General features: G+C 32.1%; 2 protein-coding genes and 2 long non-coding RNA genes across 7 annotated transcripts in view; 3 read left to right on the plus strand and 1 right to left on the minus strand.

The window, feature by feature from the left end:
- Positions 1-2,292: 2,292 nt before the first annotated feature.
- LOC118645630 (THAP domain-containing protein 5-like) lies at positions 2,293-8,865 on the minus strand. 3 transcript variants are annotated; one of them, XM_036287072.1, is made up of 7 exons: positions 8,642-8,865; positions 8,317-8,565; positions 7,805-7,986; positions 7,165-7,263; positions 6,963-7,070; positions 6,456-6,733; positions 2,293-2,416 (listed from the first exon to the last, which is right to left on the minus strand). In XM_036287072.1, the coding sequence occupies exons 1-7, from the start codon at positions 8,698-8,700 to the stop codon at positions 2,354-2,356; spliced, it is 1,038 nt and encodes a 345-aa protein (XP_036142965.1). In that variant the 5' UTR covers positions 8,701-8,865; the 3' UTR covers positions 2,293-2,353. The 3 variants fall into 3 exon arrangements, with proteins under 3 accessions (XP_036142965.1, XP_036142964.1, XP_036142966.1); XM_036287071.1 differs by having other exon boundaries at positions 7,165-7,266; XM_036287073.1 differs by lacking the exon at positions 6,963-7,070 and having other exon boundaries at positions 7,165-7,266.
- A 524-nt stretch (positions 8,866-9,389) lies between these two features.
- LOC118645631 lies at positions 9,390-11,267 on the plus strand. Its single transcript, XR_004963320.1, has 2 exons — positions 9,390-9,824; positions 9,953-11,267. It is a non-coding gene; the product is annotated as an uncharacterized LOC118645631 (long non-coding RNA).
- A 5,274-nt stretch (positions 11,268-16,541) lies between these two features.
- The window catches only part of LOC105835178 (kinesin-like protein KIF13B), a 45,340-nt gene continuing 38,842 nt past the window's right edge, over positions 16,542-23,039 (plus strand). Inside the window, exons 1-2 of one of the 2 annotated variants that reach the window (XM_036287074.1) lie at positions 16,542-17,040; positions 22,323-22,410. In XM_036287074.1, the coding sequence (XP_036142967.1) occupies positions 16,986-17,040; positions 22,323-22,410 (143 nt within the window). In that variant the 5' untranslated portion in view covers positions 16,542-16,985. Of the gene's footprint in view, positions 17,041-17,396; positions 17,828-22,322; positions 22,411-23,039 lie in introns of those variants that run through there. The other variant, XM_036287075.1, reaches the window with a different exon arrangement.
- On the plus strand, positions 17,834-18,934 carry LOC118645633. The gene is made up of 2 exons (XR_004963322.1): positions 17,834-18,023; positions 18,224-18,934. It is a non-coding gene; the product is annotated as an uncharacterized LOC118645633 (long non-coding RNA).

Consider the following 23,039-nt stretch of genomic DNA (forward strand, 5'->3'; position numbering starts at 1 on the left):
TATATTTATATAGGTATATCTTTATATATTAATAATCTCTTAATATTTTGTAAAATATAAATAAAACATTTCACAACTATTTATATATTTCTTTTTTTATTTCTTTTATCTTTTAAAAGTCATTTATAATAGGTCAAATTATATTTTATGTTTACTGTTACGGATAATATCTTATGGATGTTCTATGATTGGTTGAATTGTTCTATCTTCTGATTCCATTGGCTAATTCTTACGTTACGTCTTATGCTTATGGTTACGGAAATTCATGTGCAAGGGCCTTTAAGGCCCTCACACACGAATTGACATAACCGTAACAGTAAGGTTTTGACGCGTCGGATTGGGCGACCATAACCGTAACCTGCCGTAACCGGTTAATTCAAGTACGTGATTGGTCGAAATTTTACTGTTACGGTTATGTCAATTCATGTGTGAAGGCTTTTAAGGGCCATCTACAATGGAGAGTTGTAGGTCGTAGCAGTAGTCGTAGACAATATTTTCATTACGTACTCTTTTACTGATTACGGCCTACAACAGACATTGAGTCAATTCAGTGGGTGCTTACGATGAGCGTTTAGGTGTTCGGGGTTAGTTTTTAGTCACCTCTCTATGATAGCCGGCTTGTATATTATTGCTACGTCGTTTATATTATTGACAGCATGGTCGTAGATTTAGCGTTGTTACGACTAAAACACTCCATTGTAGATGGCCCTTTAAGGCCCTCACACATGAATTGACATAACCATAACGTAAGGTTTTGACGCGTCGGATTGGGCGACCATAACCGTAAATTGCCGTAACCGGCTAATTCAAGTACGTGATTGGTCGAAACCTTATTATTGCGGTTATGTCAATTCATGTGTGAGGGCCTTTACACCGAGCACTTGGTACGCGTATCAAGTAGTGAATTTAAGCTGATCAGCCAATGATTAAACACATTCACTAGTTATTTACTATTTGATACGCGTACCAAGTGCTCGGTGTAAACTAAAAACCTATAATCAAAGATGCGCCAATGGCCCCCCACCATGACTGTTATCCACCATCTTGTACCCATACGGAGACTGGATGGGGGCTGGGGCCGGGGGCTGGAGTCTGGAGCTGGGGTCTGGAGTAGTGGAGATAGTAAACAATGCTCTAGTTTACACCGAGCACTTGGTACGCGTATTAAGTAGTGAATTTAAGCTGATCAGCGAATGATTAAACACATTCACTAGTTATTTACTATTTGATACGCGTACCAAGTGTTCGGTGTAAACTATTATGCCCAGTCTACAATGAGTCGTTGGTCGTTGGTCGTAAGAAATTTAACCAATTATGTTTGGTTATTCTTCTCTAAGATCAACTGTGATTGGTTAAATTTCTTACGACCAACGACCAACGACTCATTGTAGACTGGGCATTAGGTGTACAAATAAGTTTCCGCGGTTTGACAAAAAATGGCCCCACCAGAAGGTTATGGGCACTGATCTCATTAAAGTGGATATGGCATACCCTAATAATCTGAGGTAAAGAAGTGTGACCAATAGAATACCTAGAGCACTAGAAAAGTAGGTATTCTCACGTTCGCCATTTTTCTTCAAACTAGCAAGTAACTAACATGAAAAGTTAGGTATGTTTTGTACATATATACGTTAATAATGTTTGGAAACGCCAAACTTTATGCGACAATAAAACGAAGACACGATATTTGTGATCTTGAGACTGTAAAAGTTATTGCGATGTATTATATATATAAAACATTATGCTAGTTACTTGACTAGTTTGAAGAAAAATGGCGGACGTGAGAATACTCACTTTTATAGTGCCTTAGAATACCGGAAGCCATTAAAGTTGTAGCCAGCGTACACGCTTTTGGCGGAAAATTTGAATGACTAACACAAAATATATGTGTTAAATAAGATATATTGTAAAAACATAAAATATGATTATAATGTAACCAGTAAAAATGAATTAAAAAATTAATTAATTTACAAAATATATTAAAATGTATGTTTAGTAATTTGAAATGTTCTAAAATATTAATCTGGAATGTGTTTATTTGAATTTTTATAATATTGTTTTATGTCATACATATAACATTTAATATTATATATTTTTTTATAATTGTAAGTGACATTTGTAAGTGACTTTATAACAAATATTTTGTAATATTTAAAAAAATATTTGGTAATATATAACATTTTTATATATAAATTGAGTCAAAAAATATAAATATTTTATTAAATAAGAGGATAAATAAAAGATAAAAAAATAAAATTTTGCAGGTGCCTAAAAATCGAAAATTTTTATTTATAACCATCTTGTTAAATAATCTTACTAATAAATAATACTACTAATAAACTTATAAATAAGTTTAAAGGATATTGTTATAGCTTTTGTCCTCGTGTCCTTGTGTTGTAGTAATCCATACTTGCAGCTTGTAAAAAAAGTAACTATTACACATAGATTAGCATAGATTTATTTAATATTTAAGTATAAATATTATAATGTACATAATAAAATGTATATACATGCATTATATACATGCACAGCATAGAAACAAATAGAAAATAAGATAATTTTTTTATTGTGTTTTTTAGAAAAAAGTAGTAATAGAAAAGTAGTAATAGAAAAATGTTATTTTGCGTGCCTTATTAAACTTTGCAAGTCACATGTCATTTAAACATAATGACAATAATGTTACATTATAAATATATTTTATAACATAAAATATATGAATTTAAAACAAACGTATCACTTAAAACTTAAATTTGTAATTTAAAGCAACATAATAAAAATGTGTATTCAACAAATACTTATGAGGTACATACAAAATACTATTTATCACATCATTGATGAGACCAAATAATTTGTCTATTCATATCATGTCTAATTTTTGTTCCAATAGCCTTGTTTGAATATATTTTATTCGCTGCATACAGCCGCAAAGATATAAAAGTTTGACAAATATTTTTAATTAACTCATAAATATGATTTCCTTCTATAGGAGTATCATCGAACATATGATCATGCAATGACGTAAAAAGTTTACAAGGACTTTGAATGAGATCACATATAATTCTTGCACAAAGTATATCACAGAAGTTTGATTCTGACGGTATCGATTCAACTTTATACAGAAAATGTCTGAACATTTTTTCACTGTACAAATAAATATCAGATACTGATTTACTAGGAAAAAAAAGACCGTTTTTGTTTTTCACAGCAATAAGAAGGTCAACAGCCAAGTCATCATGCGTTTGAGGTTCATGAATAAGAGCCCAACGACATATATCACATTTTACTTTTGGATTTTTTTCATCCAGCAGTTTTTTAACTATCCAACCAGCAATATATCCGACACATGATTTGGAAAATTCGGAAATAGATTCGGTAACAAAATGTTCGGTTGCAACTTGAATAAACCTCTTTAAAAATTGTAATTCATATGATAGCAAATCATTTTGCTCCAATTCATATTTCTTTGTAATACGAAAATTAAACATTGCTTCATAAACAGAAGGATCATAACAATCAATTATTTGCTTGGAACCAGTTGAAGATACTGTCAGAATGGTCGTATTATCCATAACTTTAACATTGCCATTTGTGGCAACTATCTGATGACGTACAAGTAATCTTTTGTACGCAGATATAAATTGTGTTGCAGTTGGATTTGGACACCATTCTCCACAGCTTCGAATAGCGCAAAAAAACAATTCAATATGATCTTGACTAAGCTTATACGTTAACAAATACCGCATTTGCGAATTCTGTGGTTTTACATATTTGTCAAAGATCGCAAGTACCGAATAAACTGCTGTTATAAAACCAGTGAAACCAACATGTCTTCTAGTATAACATATTTGTACTCCTTCTATATTTGTTATTATTTTTAAATAATTTACTTAATTCAAAATACGAGGTCGCCAATAAGCTTCATTAATAACACGAAGAGCTGATTTAAATCCTTTAGCTAAAGGATTTCTAGAATTAAGGAAATTTTATGAATGCATTGAATAAATTGTACAGTTGCTTCACTATTCTTAAATTGTGGTAAAGCCAATTGTTTATCACAAAATGAAATGGAATCAGCGACGCTATTACTCAGAGTTTGAGCTGCGAGAGAAACTTTCATTTTCATTTTTCAATATTGAATGTGTTCTTTTTTCAATTTATTGCCTGCCTTTAAGCCTTCTTCTTGAACATGTTGTAATTTTTTAATGAAATCCCATTTAATTTCATTTCTTTCACTGTCTCGAAAAACTTTTAAATTATCGAAACAATTTCGCACAAATTTAAGCATGTGACATGCGTCAAGAATTACATATACTGCTTTACCAGTACTTGGATAAAAAAAGAACAAAGGCTTTTCGATATTAACATCAACTCCTAATTTTCGCATTGTTGCAAAATGTTGTGCTGGACCATCAAATGTTATAGAAACTACTGTGACACCTACATCATGTAAACGACTTAAAGCTGTATTAATAATTCCTGCATTTGTTTCAGAATCAATACCATTTATAAAAAAGTAGGCAATTGGAATTTTCCAATGATTATCTAAAGAAACAACCATTAAAACTAAGACATCTTTTGCTAATGGAAGATTGTCAGTATTAACATTTTCGTTAAAAGATCCGAAATTAACGTAACCACGTACTACTCCATTTCGTAGACGCTGAGTACCTGTTTTGATGCTCATTTCATCAAGAACTAATGAAACTAAAAGTTCTTTATTTTGTTTTCTTGCTTGCTCCGCTTTATTTTTCAAGGTATTGTAAAATGACGATCGGTATTACTAGGCTACGAGACCCCATATAGAAGTTGGCTGCACTGGAGTGGCGTGCACGTCGACATAAGGTGGCGTGACGGTAGAGGCATAGGGGGTGCGAGTGTACCGGATGCGAGCTGTCAACCGGATGATGAGTAGAAGGGAGAGCTGGACTAGGCTCCGGCGCGGATGTAGGCGCGGACTCGACTCTCTCGGTTGTGAGCCTCGGACGTGATTGCGAGTGACTGTACCAAAGAACATTGAATATACCTACCTTTAGAGATAGTAACTCGAGAAGTTTATTAAACCCGCCTATATCCTAGTTGCACATTCCTATAGTGAATAGAGAATAATCTTACAGTATCAAAACTTTCTTGTGTTAAGCCAGGCTCACAATTTAAAGAAGAATACCATGAACCAATAGTACGTGCATGAAGTAAAGCTGATAGAAACTTATTTCGAACAAAGTTGTAAGCTTTGAAAGAATAGAAATGTAGAGTCATGGCAAAAGAGCGCAAAGCAGGAGAATATTTTTCACGAGAAATTGTAATCTTTTTATGATTTTTAGTAAATCTTTTCAAAAACTGACTTATATCTTCATTAGGAAGAGAATTCAAACAAAAAATTCCACTCTCAGAGACATTCTTATTTCTACGTAATATGCTTCCCCTACAGCATGAAATATTGCTGCAACGTTGCAGAAATATTATTTTGCAAGATTGGAATATTGCAGAAAATATTGCTGCAATATTGCAGCAATATTCCTATGTCCGCTCCAAAACAATATTGTGCAATATGTCTGCAATATTTCTGCAATATTCCCCGTAAGATTTCTGTAATATTTCAGCAATATTGCTGCAATATTTCTTGTAAGATTGCTGTAATATTTCTGAAACGTTAATGCGCAATATGAAGGAAATGTTGCAGGTGGTTAAATTAATCAAATAATATGTAAGATGTGTATTATACGAAAAACGGAAAATGAATTTATTGTCATACCGTTACGGCACAATAATTTAAAAAATTATTAATTAAAAAAGTAATTAATTAAATTAACATACACCAACGGATATCGAATATCGTTCCATTCTAGATTTAAGTAAGCATTAAAATGAAGCAAGTCCAGAAAATGCCCATTCTGATCAATTTATACGCTAGAATTACACATGCATGTATGGTTCACACATGTTTAATTAATGTATTATATATATAAGTCAGAGTGAACATCTTCTGGACTTGCTTCACTCAATCTAGTATGGGACGCAACGCTGTCGTGATTACAGAATTTGTTGCACATCTATGTATCTTTTAGCTCTAATCTTACATAAAAATTTAAAATAAAAATATCCTGCTCTATTTTTTTTATTTGTCCCTTAAAACTATGTAAAATATTACTTATTGTTAGTTCTAGATTAAGAAATACGGATTATACGGAAATAAATTTTGCACGGTTGCAATATAATATTGCCACAATATTGTGCAATATCTGTTAGGAAATATTACATTTGTAATATTGCTACAATATTGCACAACATCTGCTAAGAAATATTACATTTGTAATATTGCTGCAATATTGTGCAACATTTGCTAGGGAATATTATATTTGTAATATTGCTACAATATTTCTGCAATATTGGTTATATTATACACTATTGCAATATTTCTGCAACGTTGCAGCAATATTTCATGCTGTAGGGGTTACTATATCCTTCAAAGAGGCAACTTTTTTCTTCAATCTGGATATGCGTTGATTCCTAATTTTCAATGCCTTAGACTTCAACATATAACAATGCTTCAATGTAAGATATTTTTCACGAAGCTTTTTTGGTGAACTGCAATAGTTATGATCCGATTGAATTAAATTTAATTGTTGTACTTCTGCTACTGTACTTTTCTGGCTTAATGTAACAAATGTTGAATTATTGTCTTTGTTTGTATTCTCACTAAAATCTGATGTTATAGAGTCAATAATATCATAATCTGAAACAATGATATATTTATTAACATCTTTTATAAGCTACAAATATTTTTTTCAAAATAGTATAATGCAATTTATTAATATTTACACATTTATAAGATTCTACATATTTTATTATTTACAATGTTTGTATAAAATAATTTGGATATTATAAATTAGATAAGTTATAATAAATAAAAAATAAAACAAAAAACTAATTTGTGAAAATTCAATCAAAGCTTTTATACGTACTGTTATTATCAATTGCATTGTTTTCTAAATGATGCAATGTATTAACTTCCATATTTAATATTGTTATTTTCTCATTTTGTGATAAACTATTGAAACTCTTGTAGGATTCTATCAACATTAAAAAATAAGTTTAAAAAAATGGATAACAAATAAAATATATTAGAATATAAAAATTAAGAAGTATAAAAAATGAAATTTTTACCTGTAGAATGATTATTATTGTTTATCGTATTTTCATTCAAACTGTGCAATGTATAATTTCCAATATTTGAAATCAAGTTTGGATCGGTATATACAACATCTTCTTATATATTTTTGCATATATTTGTACATTTCGCAAAAAATATGTAACAAAAAGAAGCAAATTTATTACTACAAAAACTGTAAAGTAATGGTTAATGAAATGTAAAATCTAAAATTTAAATCTAAACAAAAAAAATGTATAAATATATAAATATAATAATATATAAATATATGAATGTATATATTAATATATAAAATATATATAAATAAAAAAGTTATTATGTAATTTATGTAAAAAAAAGGTTACAACTATTATTGCATTTGCGTATTAAATTTTGATTTTTAAACATTACATTTTACATATAGTGTAATATTTTTAAAAAATGTTTAAAAATATATTACATAATTTGAATAATTTATGTACATTAAAAATAAAAATAACATTTTATACAATTTTCAGAATTTAGAATAGTATTATTTTATAACATATACTTTAAAGTACAATTATTAATAGAAATAAAATTGTAATAATCATAAATATATATTTATTTTCTAAAAATAATTAAAAAATTAATTGTAAAAAGTTTTTCAAAAAATACCTCTAAATATTGTTGGTATTGCGTTCTTTTTCAATCGTAAAGTTTTTTTTTGTCCGTGACGTAAAAAACAATTTTCTTCAAAATGAATTGAACATATTAAATCTTGTATAGTAGGATAAAAATTTTCCATTTTTATGTAAGATAACCACTTATTTAAAAGTTGTGAGTTGTTTACAGGAAATCTAGAAAAATTGTTATTAATTATATGAAATTTAATTATTATATAAAATAATTGATTATATAAAATAAAATTTAACAACTACTACATATAACACTCTTGCACTTTTAACATTTTTAATATATGTAACTCGAATAAACAATGATGACCTTCTTTTCATATTTTATTACAAACAAAATTTTATTTTATTAAAATATAAAACTACTTAAAAGTAATTTAAAAATTATATGAATCATATAACTGCAATTACATATTTAAATTTTATTTTTACAATTAAATGTCTTATAAATTATATAAACTTTTTAAATTATAAAGAAAAAGTTATACAGCTTACTTGTGAAAAGATCGAAGATCTGTCCCTTTCTTTACCTTACATATTGCACATTCCGATTTGTATTTGTTGAATATTGTCGGAACACTTCCTGATTTTAAATATGTATTTTTATTTTCTACATAAAAGTGTTTTTTCTCAAAATGATCTGAACATAGCCTTGAATCTTTTGATATTCTTATATTTAAATCCAGGTTCATATTTTTAATCCATTTTTCAAATAATTGTGAATATTTTTCCTTGTTTGGGAATCTGTAAAAAACATTTTATTAATACATTATATATTAAACATATTATTATTAAACTTTTCAGACTTCACCTTACTCACCTATGAAACGTTCGTTGTTTATTTTCACTTCCTTTTCCACAATAAACACATTTTTTCATTTTGAAATCTCACTATTTTTACTATTTCTATTATAAAAAAAGTAATATTTTAGATAAAACTGCTATAGACACACCTGCGTCTATAGATAATTAATTTATACACGTGGAATTTCGTATCATCGTCACAGTATACTGTGTTCGTATTCGTATACACCGCCATATTGTGTACAGAGCCTACAACCTTCAATTGGTCACACTTATTTTATCCTATGCCATATCCACTTTAATGAGATCAGTGGTTATGGGTGTTTACGATAATGGCCTAGTTTACATCGTGCATTTGATACGCGTATCAAATAGTAAATAACTAGTGAATGTGTTTAATCATTGGCTGATCAGCTTAAATTCACTACTTGATACGCGTATCAAATGCACGATGTAAACTAGGCCAATGGCTATCCGAGTAATTTTCTCTAGGACCGAAATATATGATAAGCACAACCATCTACTATCATCATGATTCGTGACAACTCAATGCTGTCCGGTATAGCCAAATCATCACGAGCAAGTTGCGAGTTGCGAGTTTCGTGAGTTTGTAGCAGGTAACCTAAAAAGTACGACATAAATAATTTGATTATTACAATTAAAAATAATCTGTTTTTAATGTATGGTAAGATTATTAACTTCATTAAAATAGTAATTATATAACACAATCATGTATTTTTAAAGTATTGTCTAAAGTAATATTAAAGAGATTATTTTATTTACAAATATTTATTTTGTCTATCAAGTTTCTATCATAACGGTATTATTTCAAAACCTAATCTCAAAATCAAATCCTACTGCGGTGGCTCTTATACGTAATGGCTTAGTTTACATCGTGCATTTAATACGCGTATCAGGTACCATATTCGTATCAAATTCGGGTTACACGACATTTTCCCGAAAACTAGATGAAAAAATGTTGGTACTAACCAAATTCTCTAGGCAATACACCGTTTCAATTTCTGCAGGTTAGTAACACTGTTAAAGTAGTAAATCCAAGGTTTGCAGAGTCGGTTTTGACGTATGCGCGCGTATATGTCAAACAATAAATATTATATAAATGATTTATGACATTTGATTTAATAAATGAATAAAAATTACACAAATAACTAAAAATATAGTGCATAGAGATGAACAAGGTGAACAAATGTTTTATATATTTATATGCAAGAGAAGAAATTTTAATATAATATATTAATATATTAATAAACTATACTAAATTATATTTTTATTATATTAAATTAATTAGTAATATAATAATTTTCAGTTTCTTTGATGTGCCTTGACAGACAAGATTTATGATTGAAATCTGGTTTTCCATATTAAAATCATTGTCAGCCGAGAAACAAAATCTGTGCAAAATAAAATAGAAACATAAAGAAGGAAGAGGGAAAAAAATAAATGGAGAATAAACAAATATATATCAGATAAGTAGCTAATATCTTTATAAAAAATTATGTATTCTATATGTGCTTTTTGTAGATGAACCGATTCTTTTCTTGAATTAATTTTTTGTTTCAGCTTCTTAGCCAATTGTAGAATGTTGACAGCTGGACCACCAGAGAACAATTTCTTGCCGAATAAAGCTGTCAAATTCTAAGCCTGCTACTTCTTCGAGTATGTCAAAATTGTGAGCAAAAAAGTTGAAATTATATTGTAACATCAATTAGATTTATCAATGGTGGAGTAACAGATTGATACAACAAACTGAGAGCAGGTTTGTCGAAATTGTTTGTTCTACAAAGCATATGTGCTGTTTGTCTCAGCAATGTACCGACATTATTTAAACTAAAAGAGATCCCAGATAGCACGGAGAGTTTAAAAAGAACTCAATTGTACGTCACCAATTATGTTACCAATTATGAATTCTTTTTGAATCTCTGTGCTATCTGGGATACTATTGTGTTTATCGTCAACCTGTCATGAACGCTTTCGATAGACCTGCTCATTGTTTACTGTTATTTTGTTATATAGTCTGCTGATCGGTATACACCTTTTATCTTTCAGCAAACAGAAAATGTGCTACCTACATTGGCTTTTACAAGAATGGGTTTAGAAGTAGCGACGGATGCTTGTCCAACAATCGAAGATCATTTCATAAGTGAATACACTATTTGATGTAAAATAAACCAAAATTATCTTTTTAAAAACGATAAAAAAGACGCCAAGTGTATGCTGTAGAAAACACCTCTTAAATCTAAGATAGTCTTCATCTAATTCAACCCAAGTAATATCACGAGCCTTCTTATACTATAACTAAAATGTAACTTTAATTATTAAACTAATAATTATTTTAAATGAATTATACTCACAAACACACACACACACACATTAACTACAAAAATAATGATATCAAAATATTTCTTTAACGATAATTTGTTTTACTCCAAATAGTATATGTTTACTTACGAAATGATACTCGATGTTACAATGTGATATCAACTTTTTTGCTTACAATTTTGGCATACTCGAGGAAGTAGCAGGCTTAGAATTTGACAGCATACTCGGCAAGGAATTGTTCTCTGATGGTTCAGCTGTCAACATTCTACAATTAGCAAAGAAGCTGAAACAAAAAATTAATTCAAGAAAAGAATCGGTTCATCTACAAAAAGCACATATAGAATACATAATTTTTTATAAAGATATTAGCTACTTATCTGATATATATTTGTTTATTCTCCATTTATTTCTTTCCCTCTTCCTTCTTTATGTTTCTATTTTATCTTGCACAGATTTTGTTTCTCGGCTGACAATATGGAAAACCAGATTTCAATCATAAATCTTGTCTGTCAAGGCATATCAAAGAAATTAAAAATTATTATATTACTAATTAATTTAATATAATAAAAATATAATTTAGTATAGTTTAATATATTAATATATTATATTAAAATTTCTTCTCTTACATATAAATATATAAAACATTTGTTCACCTTGTTCATCTCTATGCACTATATTTTTAGTTATTTGTGTAATTTTTATTCATTTATTAAATCAAATGTCATAAATCATTTATATAATATTTATTGTTTGACATATACGCGCGCATACGTCAAAACCGACTCTGCAAACCTTGGATTTACTACTTTAACAGTGTTACTAACCTGCAGAAATTGAAACGGTATTGCCTAGAGAATTTGGTTAGTACCAACATTTTCTCATCTAGTTTTCGGGAAAATGTCGTGTAACCCAAATTCGTACTAAATATTTAGTACGCACGATGTAAACGCTGCCGGATCAATTTGGTACGAGCGTATCAAGTAGGAGTATCGTACTAAACTGATACGCGTACCAAGTGACACAAATGTCGATGTAAACGCATAAAACGCATTTTAGAGAGAATTTAGTAATTGAGCATAACCTCAGTGCTAAAATCTAAAAACCGGTGTGAAAATGTCTTAGTAGGAGACATCAACATGAATTAAATTTGTATTATATTTTTCACAGTACATGCTTAATACATTCGATGTAAACGCGCCCGTACTAAGGCTTTGGTGCGCACCAAACTTAATACGCGTACTAAGGTTTTGACGATGTAAACTAAGCCAATGACGTTTTTATGTCCCGATTTTGGATGTGTGCTGTCTGGGAAAATAATCGTCAGATCATGACTAAAATATGACTTCGAAATGACGTCATCATGATGTCAATTTTAGGTCATGTAAAAAAATGGTCATTTTGACGACATATGACCAGGGGCTCTATTCTTGAATTTATTCGCAAGAGAAACGTATTCGCAAATTCTGTTCTTACAGAAAAGTTAGAAATTTATTGGCTATCGTATGGCTATTAACCAATAAACTTACAACTTTCTGTTAGAGCGAGTATTTGCGTATACGTTTCTCTTGCGAATGACTTCAAGAATCGGGCCCCAGATATGACCATTTTGGGACGTCAAAATGACGTGGGCTTGCTACCTGGGATATAACAGATGCAAATTTAATTTTTCTTGTTCTTCCTGAGTGTACCGTCAAAATATAGTGAACCTCGAGAGTGCAGAGATTGAATTACCTTATAATTTCTGACACCTATTCCTTTAACCTATACTGCTCAACACAGAGCACTCTCCTCTCTTCCTCGCCCAGCGTGGGTACGCAATGGCGGATAAATCATGTGATTCAAGTGACCAATCAAAATTGTGTTCGCCATTGGCAAATCTTTGATTATAGGTCTTTAGTGTAAACTAGAGCTATATTGGATGTTTACGATAATGGCTATCCGAATAATTTTCTCTAGGACCGAAATATATGATAAGCACAGCCATCTACTACCATCATGATTCGTGACAACTCAATGCTGTCTGGTATAGGGTGTTTACGATAATGGCTATCCGAGTAATTTTCTCTAGGACCGAAATATATGATAAGCACAACCATCTACTATCATCATGATTCGTGACAACTCAATGCTGTCCGGTATAGCCAAATCATCACGAGCAAGTTGCAAGTTGCGAGTTCCGTGAATTTGTAGCAGGTAACCTAAAAAGTACGACATAAATAATTTGATTATTACAATTACAAATAATCTGTTTTTAATGTATGATAAGATTATTAACTTTAAAATAGTAATTATATGTAATACAATCATGTATTTTTAAAGTATTGTCTAAAGTAATATCAGAGATTATTTTATTTACAAATATTTATTTTGTCTATCAAGTTTCTATCATAACGGTATTATTTCAAAACCTAATATAATATTTTAATTAAACATTGATTCTCAATAAATGTTATTATTTATTATTAACTAACATATATATTAGAAAAGTCATCTTTTATTAAACGGATGGTGTTAACACTTTGAAACAAATGAGATAAATTATGTAAAATTACTAAATAAATCATTATTAATAATATTTTTTAGATTACAAGTAAAATAAAAATTTAAGTATAAATATTTTTCTTTCTTGTAACAACTGTTAATGATAAGTTGCATGGTGTTATCATTATTTTAAAAAATCATATATCTTTATGTATAAATATTATGCATAAATATTTCACTAATGTGAAACTAATAATAATGTTTACAATAAATTTTTTTAATTTGTAATACAAGTGCATAGTAAATTAAGATATACTGTAAACAGATATACGTTAGATATGCGTTAGATATACGTTATAATAGAAACTTGATGGACAAATTAATAAATAAAATATTTGTAAATAAAATAATCTCTTTAATATTACTTTAGACAATACTTTAAAAATACATGATTGTATTATATAATTACTATTTTAATAAAGTTAATAATCTTACCATACATTAAAAACAGATTATTTTTAATTGTAATAATCAAATTATTTATGTCGTACTTTTTAGGTTACCTGCTACAAACTCACGGAACTCGCAACTCGCAACTTGCTCGTGATGATTTGGCTATACCGGACAGCATTGAGTTGTCACGAATCATGATGATAGTAGATGGTTGTGCTTATCATATATTTCGGTCCTAGAGAAAATTACTCGGATAGCCATTATCGTAAACACCCACTGTGAAAATGTGAAAAGTGAGCTACAGTGATTGGTGTATATTGTTAGTTCTAAAAGTATACACCAATCAGTGGAGAGAGTGCTGGAAATGTGAAAAGTGAGTGAACTCACCTAAGAACCGTAATAGACCCCCTGGACATCGATCATGTAATTTTTCCTCTAGGCCGGAAACGTGAAAAGTGACAAATTTCAAGTTACTATATTTTTCTATTCAACACAATAGAAAGAGATAGTTACATGAAACTTTTCACTTTTCACGTTTCCGCCTTAAGGAAAAAGTTACATGATTGCTACCCTGTGCGAGAGAGAAAGGTATATCATGATACTTGCTCTCTCTGCGCATGCGTCAAACGCTATATGTACAATAGCTGGCATTGTATGTTTCACACACACATACAATTCGTAATTAAGTACAAAAGTGCACAAGAAGTGTTGAAATTGCGGTGCAAATAATGATATTAACGCATGCGCAGAGAAAGCAAGTATCATGATATACCTTTCTCTCTCGCACAGATCTTGGACACACTTTCGGTCTACATGAAACCATAGCAATTTCTTCTCCATGTATATATACTCAAAGGAAGACCTTTCTTCCCCTCCCGTCATTAATCTATAGATCTTGGTCGGACTTATGCTAAGATTCCATGTATGCGGTGAGCTCCGGCAAACGCATGCGGTGACCAATCAGAATTCAAGCGCTTGCTGTGACTTGCCGAAACCCAACCTGCGCCTAGTTGCTGATTGGTCACCGCACGCGTTCGCCGGAGCTCACTGCAGATATGGAGTTTTAGCATTATCCCATAGATAGGAGGAGTAGGTGAAATCAAGATCTGTTGAACGACGGGAGAGGAAGGAAGGTCTTCCCACTTATATGGTTTGTTCGCGTCGCCATGCCCCGACATGATCCTACTCACTCCAACGCATTCTAATAGGTTGGCGCCATCGGAATCAAGATATTGGAGTGCGTTGGGGTGAATAGGAGCATGTCGGAGCATGTGACGCGAACAGACCCAAATTTAGTCTTTTGGCCCCAAAATGGCCGGGGCCAATACGATGTATCATTTCCACCTTTCCCTTACTACTACTCACTTACTCTTCTCGTACAACAAACACTACACATACACTTTATGACTCCAAAATGGTGATAACCATAGAGCTTGTATTAATGGAGGAGCCATTGCTATATGCCGGAGTCCGCGCGGGGAGAATCGACAAAGACATGAATATATTCTCATATATTCTGTCTCTTTTCGTGTTGGACATCCCCACCACTCTGTTTTCTAGAAGGAAAGAAGCGCACATACGAGCGGTACGACAGGTACGAGCTTACCTACTTGGTGCCTACTTGGGCCTTGGGCTGTTACAATTAGTACAAAAAATTTTTACATACGAAAGTAATACTGTTCATTTATTGATTGGCATGCATCTTTTAGGGTCTGTTCGCGTCACATGCCCCAACATGCTCCTATTCACCCCATAGCACTCCAATACGTTGATTCCGATGATGCCAACCTATTAGAATGCGTTGGAGTGAGTAGGAGCATATCGGAGCATGGCGACGCGAACAAACCATTAGATTCTAAATAATGTACCATTTAATGAATGCACAGTGTTATCTTTGTAAGCAATTTTTTTTCGTACGCGTATCAAATAGTAAATAACTAGTGAATGTGTTTAATCATTGGCTGATCAGTTTAAATTCACTACTTGATACGCGTACCAAGTGCTCGGTGTAAACTAGAGCATAGATATGGACTGGCAATACCAAGCGAAACCGTATCCATACTTCTCTCTTCTGGCTGCATCCGTTGCAAATTTAAGAACGCACCCTTGCACTAGTGCGCACTGAGTGTATATTAAGGCTTGTTTATAGTCAATTTTTATATTTAAGAATCATCTTAAATTCTTCTTAAAATACTTCTTAACCAGTAAAATGATCTGTGCAACATCCATAAAATTATTTTTTTGTTTAAATAGTTTTTGAACATGTATTCTTAAATATAAGAATATTTAAATATAAGAATACTGATGTAAAGTATATGTAAACAAGCCTTAGTGCGCATTTAGTGCGCACTAGTGTAAGTAACCGAATTCGCTATTATAGACGATTTTTGGCGACTCGTTTGGTATATGTACCAAAGCGTACCAAACTATACCAGAACTAATGAGATGTAAGTAAACTTTTATTTTATTGGTTTTGGTACAGTTTGGTACATGTACCAAACGATCGCCAAAAATCGCCTTATATATTTAGATCCGACAGGAACTAAGTGCAAGAACCAATTGTGTTAAAGAATTTTACAACAATTGCAAAGCTGTTTTTTGTGTTGAACGCAGTCAAGAGATGTTTTTTTTAACTGCACTACTGTTGACAAATATATTTTTTCTCATTCTAATTTACTGCACCAGTGCAGTAGTGCAGCGAAAAAGGACAGACCAAATGCCTCATGCGTGTGCACTGGGAGCTGAGATGTAGTGACGTCAACCACTTATCGAACCGCGAGCGTTCCTAACGGCGATTCTCGGAAACACGTTCATTCGATAGCCTCGATAGCCTGGACTACTGTCGTTGTCCAGCTCTGATGACGGGCTCGAGCAATATGGCGAAGTGTGTCACGGGAGGCTCGGTGTAGACGCAGTATCGTTCGAAAAATGACAGGTTCGCGGTATGGGTTGAGAATAACGTAGCGTAGAATAATGTGCGAATTGTGCGAGAGTAGACGTAATCACATACAGGTGTAATCGCACCAAACACCGTTTTTCGCGATCGATGTGACAGCGAGTGCGCGCGTTACCGGTGTGCAAAAGTCATGGCTACGGATAAAATAAAGGTTGCCGTACGGGTCCGGCCATTTAATCGCAGAGGTACGTATCTCTCGCATCTCTCTTTGCTCTTGCGCTTTGTTTCGTCTCGAAAACGGAGTTGTTGGAGCTAAGCTCTGCTTCGTTTTGTCTCGTCCCGCCTCACTTCGTCTCGCCTCGCCTTGCCTCACCTCACCTCACCTCACCTCACCTCACCTCACCTCACCTCACCTCACCTCACCTCACCTCACCTCATCTCACCTCCACCTCCACCTCACCTCCGCCTCACCTCCGCCTCACCTCCGCCTCACCTCCGCCTCACCTCCGCCTCACCTCCGCCTCACCTCCGCCTCACCTCCGCCTCGCCTCCGCCTCGCCTCCACCTCGCCTCCACCTCACCTCATCTCACCTCACCTCGCCTAGTCGCCTCGCCTCACTTCGCCTCTCGTTTCACCTCGTCTCGTCATATCTTGCCTGCCTGTCTGAATTGCTCATTTCATCTCGCCTCACTTCATCTTGTCTTGCGCCACACGTGTGGCATCTCGGAGAAGAGGTCCAGACCCTGGACTCCAGAGTCTAGAGAACTCTCGGTTTTATATCGCGGGATCCGATAGCTCAATGTAGCTCGACGGAGCCTCGTGACAAGCGCACAGGGTTTCACTCGACCCGCTCGATCCGCACTTGTCATTCTCTCTCTTTTTCCCTCTCTTTCTCTCTCTTTCCCCTCCCCCTCTCTCGTTATCGTTTTATCGAGTTTCGGGTAGACAGTCGCGATAACATGTACGCGCGTTTTAGCGGAGTCAAAATCGGAAACTATCAAAACGATATTTGATATTTACTAGATTTCTAGGCAAGTATCCACAGATACAGATTCATGCATCAGCTATTATTTATTACTTACATAATATTTGCAGACAGTAAAAATATGTAGGTCTTTTATTCCAACTTCCTTCCATGTGGCTTACGTCACTAAGAACTTGGAATAATTGATGATGAAAATTAGTTCGCGCCATTGTTTAGGGAAAAAACGACGCTTAAAAAAAAAAGTGAGTTTTATTTTTGCATTTTTTACCGAGTGTCAAGCACGGCGCTTCACGTAAACATTAAATGATATCGAACGAAATTGAAAGACTGATTTATAAAATTCATGCGAGAGAGAAGGGAGAGGGGAGGGAAATTTAGTGATAACTAATGAAATAAGTGGAATTAGTCAAATTGAAAGATTGAATGTTTTGAATTTCTGCAGATGCCAATTGTCAACAAATTATACGAAAAATGAGTTTCGCCGTTTTTTGGGATTGGATTAATAATTTAAGAATAAGTAAGAATAAAGGCAAAAGACAATACGAGCAGCGGGCGGCGTGCGAGACAGAGGACAGAGCACAATCGAGTAAAACGCCACGCTTCTGTGACATTAGTCCGATGACCTTGGAATATCGATCCAATCGGGGAAATGTGTTTTCCGAACCCGCGAATCACCGCGATATCTTTGATCGAGGATTCATTTTTTTCCTCGATCGTGCAAGGTCGAATCACGAGATGTATCGTTGCTTGCATCGATGTAATCGGGAAAAAGCGTGTGAAGTTAATTGATGATTTTAATTGTCATTAACTTATCTATCACTCGCGCCCAACCGTCAGTTGCAAGTCTTTGATTGTCAAACTCGTTCTCTAATTTACACGTGCGCACATTCATCTTCTGTCACGTGATACATATTGCATTATATTACTATAAGAAATAATAACAAGTCGCATTTTGCAATTGAGACGGATCTTGCTTAGTAATATTTTCTATCAATTATTAAATTTTTTTTCACTTCTATAAACTGCACACAATATGTTTGTTGAACTTGAAATAATGAACTGAAGTTAAAAAAATATCTGTTATTATTATAATAATTTGATTGAATCACATTTAAGATCACCTTTGACTGAAAAATTACACTTTAAAAAGAAACAAATTTCTTGTATAACTAACATACTTAGCGCAAGGCACTACCGTGCCTCTTGATATTGATCTAGTATCCAATTTATTATTTATTATTATTATTATTATTATTATTATTATTATTATTATTATTATTATTATTATTATTATTATTATTATTATTATTATTATTATTATTATTATTATTATTATTCCCCGGAATAATTTGTATGCTGGCATCATATCAGCTCCGTAACACTTGTATGCACGTGTCAAGTTTTTTAGCGCTGACTTTAACGAGTAGCGAATGCAAGAGCGAAAACAGCATTAACGCAGTTCTATATGTAAAATATTGCGTCATTTTCCCTCTCTTTCCTGCATGTTAATTGTCAAACTTTCGCGCTTGTAAGATTTAATTTACACGATGCAACGTAGCTAAACATGGTTTTTATTATTTAACAACTTATCGTTGCCCGATACTGTTCTAAATCACGAATCAAATTTTCAATTTTCAATTCAAAATCTCATCTCTTTTTCACATACCTATACGACATTCTTTTTTGTAATTCCTACGATCTGTTTGTAAATTATAGTTAGATAAATGACTCATTACGCACAACACTGTAACTATCCGAGACAATAAATGAATATTATTATGATCAGATGTAGAAATATATAATTTGATACGAAAAGATTTAATAATATATGATCATATATAATCTAATCCGAAATTTGGCGCGATATGATCATATATAATCATAAAAATATATAATTAGATATGAAAAGATCTAATAATATATGTTTTTTATATTATTAGATCTATATTATTATTTTATATTATTAGATTCATATTATTAGATATGTTTTATATAATTATATAATAGGTATTATATATGATCATATCGTGCCAATTTTCGGATTTGATTATATACGATCATATATTATTAGATCTTTTTGTGTCTAATTGTGTATATTTACATCTGATCATATTAATGTCCATTTTTTCTCGGGTACTTTTACGTTGAAAATAATAGTGACATTGAAAATTGTTAGCATCTAGATAAAAAAATATAGTAATTGATATTTCTAGAAAGTCGGACATGCGTTGTACTTTTGACTCATCTTGACAATACAAGGTGCGAAATACCGATAATAATTTACTGCAATAGTTTAATTTATTATAGATTTTACGTACATGTACGATATATTTATATCGATAAGGATAGATTTGTGTGAGGAACAGTATTAATTAATTAAAATGATACTTAAGTATTCAATAAAACAATATATAGTATGTTATATACTGATATCCAAAACCAACTTGCACACTTTATCTTGAATGGTATCGCATTCTCTATTATCGCATACTATATATGTGTCTGTCTGTCTGTCTGTGTGTGTGTGTGTGTGTGTGTGTGTGTGTGTGTGTGTGTGTGTGTGTGTGTGTCTGTCTAAACTTTCTTGAAATATATACATGTTCAATATACTTGTTACAGCATAGTGTAACGCACTGTAACATGACGACGCACTTGTAAAGCAGCGTACAAAGTAGTCCGTGCTATGTACTTTCTATTTACAATTAGTTTTATGAGTCATCATTCCCTTTTTAACCGATTGTAGAATTATCGTCGTGGTTGTTTTCTTTGCCTTTAACTAGATTTAACGATTTCATATTATTAAGGTAGCATGAAGATATTGTTATAAAGTATTAAAGTAAACAAATGTTATAATAAAGTAAATTAATCTGAATAATATCATTCTAATCCTTATTAATCCTTCGATTAGTCGTTCTATATCGTCAAAATAATTCACTTTGCGAAAGAATAAAAATGATGCGACAACATGAAATGGCGAGCATAAGAAATTTATTGGAGAAAGTGGATAGAGAGAAACGGTCTCTAGAGTAAACTAACCCGATTACTACTATTTTGACGAAAAATAAGAGAGCATTGCGCTTTCATCTTTATATTATAGTCCTAACTTTCTTTTTATAAATATCGTAAATGCAGATAAATACGCGCAGAATACTGCATAGAATTGAAAATTTATGGTATTATCTCATTGAGAATCTCTCTCAATCGAACGGGAAAGGAAAATATGTAAATATCGTAATTCATTAGATGATGTAATTTATCAGATAGATGGCACATATAGAGTAGTTTATAGTTGAAATAAATGAGAAAGTTCTTAATAACTGCTTTTATGTCTGCGCACACGAAAGTGAAAGGTCTAGTTATTGAAATAAGAAAGACTTTCTTGTTTTTTTCTCATTATTTGATTTTTCAGCTTCTGTGCTAGATTTTGCCGCTATTCGTATTCTGATCATATCGATTTCGTGTCTTTACTCTCTTAGCTGCAAATTCAGCGTCTGTCGACTTGAATCTCACAAATTCTCAGACTGGTGCGCAGTGTTTATTTTATATTATCATTAGTTATATTATCATCGAAGAAAAATTATGAGAGAAAAAAAAGATCTGCTTTTAGAATTTCTTAGAGAACTCTTTACCGAAACTGCATTGCACAGATATATGTTTTTAATAATTTCTTTTTGAAAGAATGAGGGTAATACTTTTAACAAAAGAAATAAACTTTTCGTGACTGCACTAACAATTAAGTCGTGCAGCTTAATCAACTTATTAGTTTTATTTATCTCTTTATAACATGGAAAAAAGCAATCAAATTTGCATGACCGTAGATGGAAAGTTAGTAGTAAGAAACAAAGTTCTGACTAAAGTAGCAAGCTCGTAATCACTTTTCAATTAAGTTAGTATAATATTCAAAATTTAACATTCACAATTTTTTTCACATTTCCACTTTTTTCCATTTTCCTTTGATCATCACGGTATCGGGATAGTAATTATTGTTGTATTAATTTTTTCTTATTTATATACCTCTTTAATCCAGCCTTTTCCTGAGTACATATTTTTTGTCTTTCACATCGAATTAATCAAGTGGCACGTCAACAGTACAGCCTTATCTTATTACCAAAACTTGATAACTGTTGAATGATCATTTTATTGCCTTAAGTATTGTTATGCGTACCACGATACGTCTTTTACAGGTTAAAGATTAAAAGTTGCATAAGTTTTTGCTGTTGTTGCATTTAATAGAAAAAAACCTTGATTGATTTGATCAAAATTTTTTGACAATAAGAAAAACATGTACAAGACAATCCTGGTTCAATACAGTAAATGAGATGAACTTCGGTTAATGTTTATACAATTATCAGTTAGTAATATGATAACTTATTTTGACTACTGTATTTATTGTGTTGTCAGTAATATCATAAAAGAAAGATTAAATATGAACTGTATAGATTTGATACAATTTGGATGTAAAGATGACGCAAGAAGGAAATTATTTTTGCATTAATGGTAATTTGAATCATTTATCTTGAATATTTTTTTTCTCATTACAGAGTTGGAACTTTGTACGCAATGCGTCGTCGAGATGACAGAGCAACAAACTATTTTGCAACATCCCACTACAATGGACAAGATCGATCGGTAAGCAATTTTCGATCTTTTCGCTTCCTCGCTCTGTTCAGAGGTTTTTTAGGGCACATTTATAATTACAGAATACACGACGCAAATTTATCTACAGACTTCGATCTCTCTAATAGACAGTGGATGCGTCGCGTAGAGTCGGAAATGTATTCGATTCAACGCGAGTCGTAGAATGAACGATATATTTCATAGAAAAAATTTGATGGCAAAAAATCTTTTATGTTGCTGTTTAAAAACGCTAACGCCGCACACCTACTGATAATGTCGAAATCATGTGTTCACACCAGATAATTAAAGCATATATTCTTATCGCATTTCAGATAACATGGTCGTCCCTACGATGTTTCGATACGATTTGAATGGCATGGTGTAAAATAAATCCGAATTGTACTGCGGCAATTCTTTCATTTGTTTACCAGACATTTTTATTTCACGTATTTTATATTTGTATGACATGTAAACTAAGATTAATGCACTTCTTAATCAATTGAGATTAAAAAGTGTGTACAATATATGTAACAAAAATTGCGTCTTGCATATTTGACATGAGGATTAATCTGTGGGTCGCCTTGGTCTCTGTTTGGTACGTTAGCTTTGGATAAAAGTGTACTGAACCTCGCGTAGGGTGG

Source organism: Monomorium pharaonis, chromosome 5 (genome assembly GCF_013373865.1).
Source record: "Monomorium pharaonis isolate MP-MQ-018 chromosome 5, ASM1337386v2, whole genome shotgun sequence".
In the NCBI taxonomy this organism is placed as follows: Eukaryota; Metazoa; Arthropoda; class Insecta; order Hymenoptera; family Formicidae; genus Monomorium; species Monomorium pharaonis.

What these genes read in the sequence shown, in the direction of transcription:
- LOC118645630 (XM_036287071.1), bottom strand. Translation starts at nt 8,700, where the DNA reads ATGAAAAAATGTGTTTATTGTGGAAAAGGAAGTGAAAATAAACAACGA. An exon ending in AATACCAACAATATTTAGAG is followed by an intron (nt 7,267 to 7,804) that starts GTATTTTTTGAA and finishes AAAATATATAAG; the next exon opens with AAGATGTTGTATATACCGAT. An exon ending in TTGCCTCTTTGAAGGATATA is followed by an intron (nt 2,417 to 6,455) that starts GTAACCCCTACA and finishes TTTTTTTACAAG; the next exon opens with CTGCAAGTATGGATTACTAC.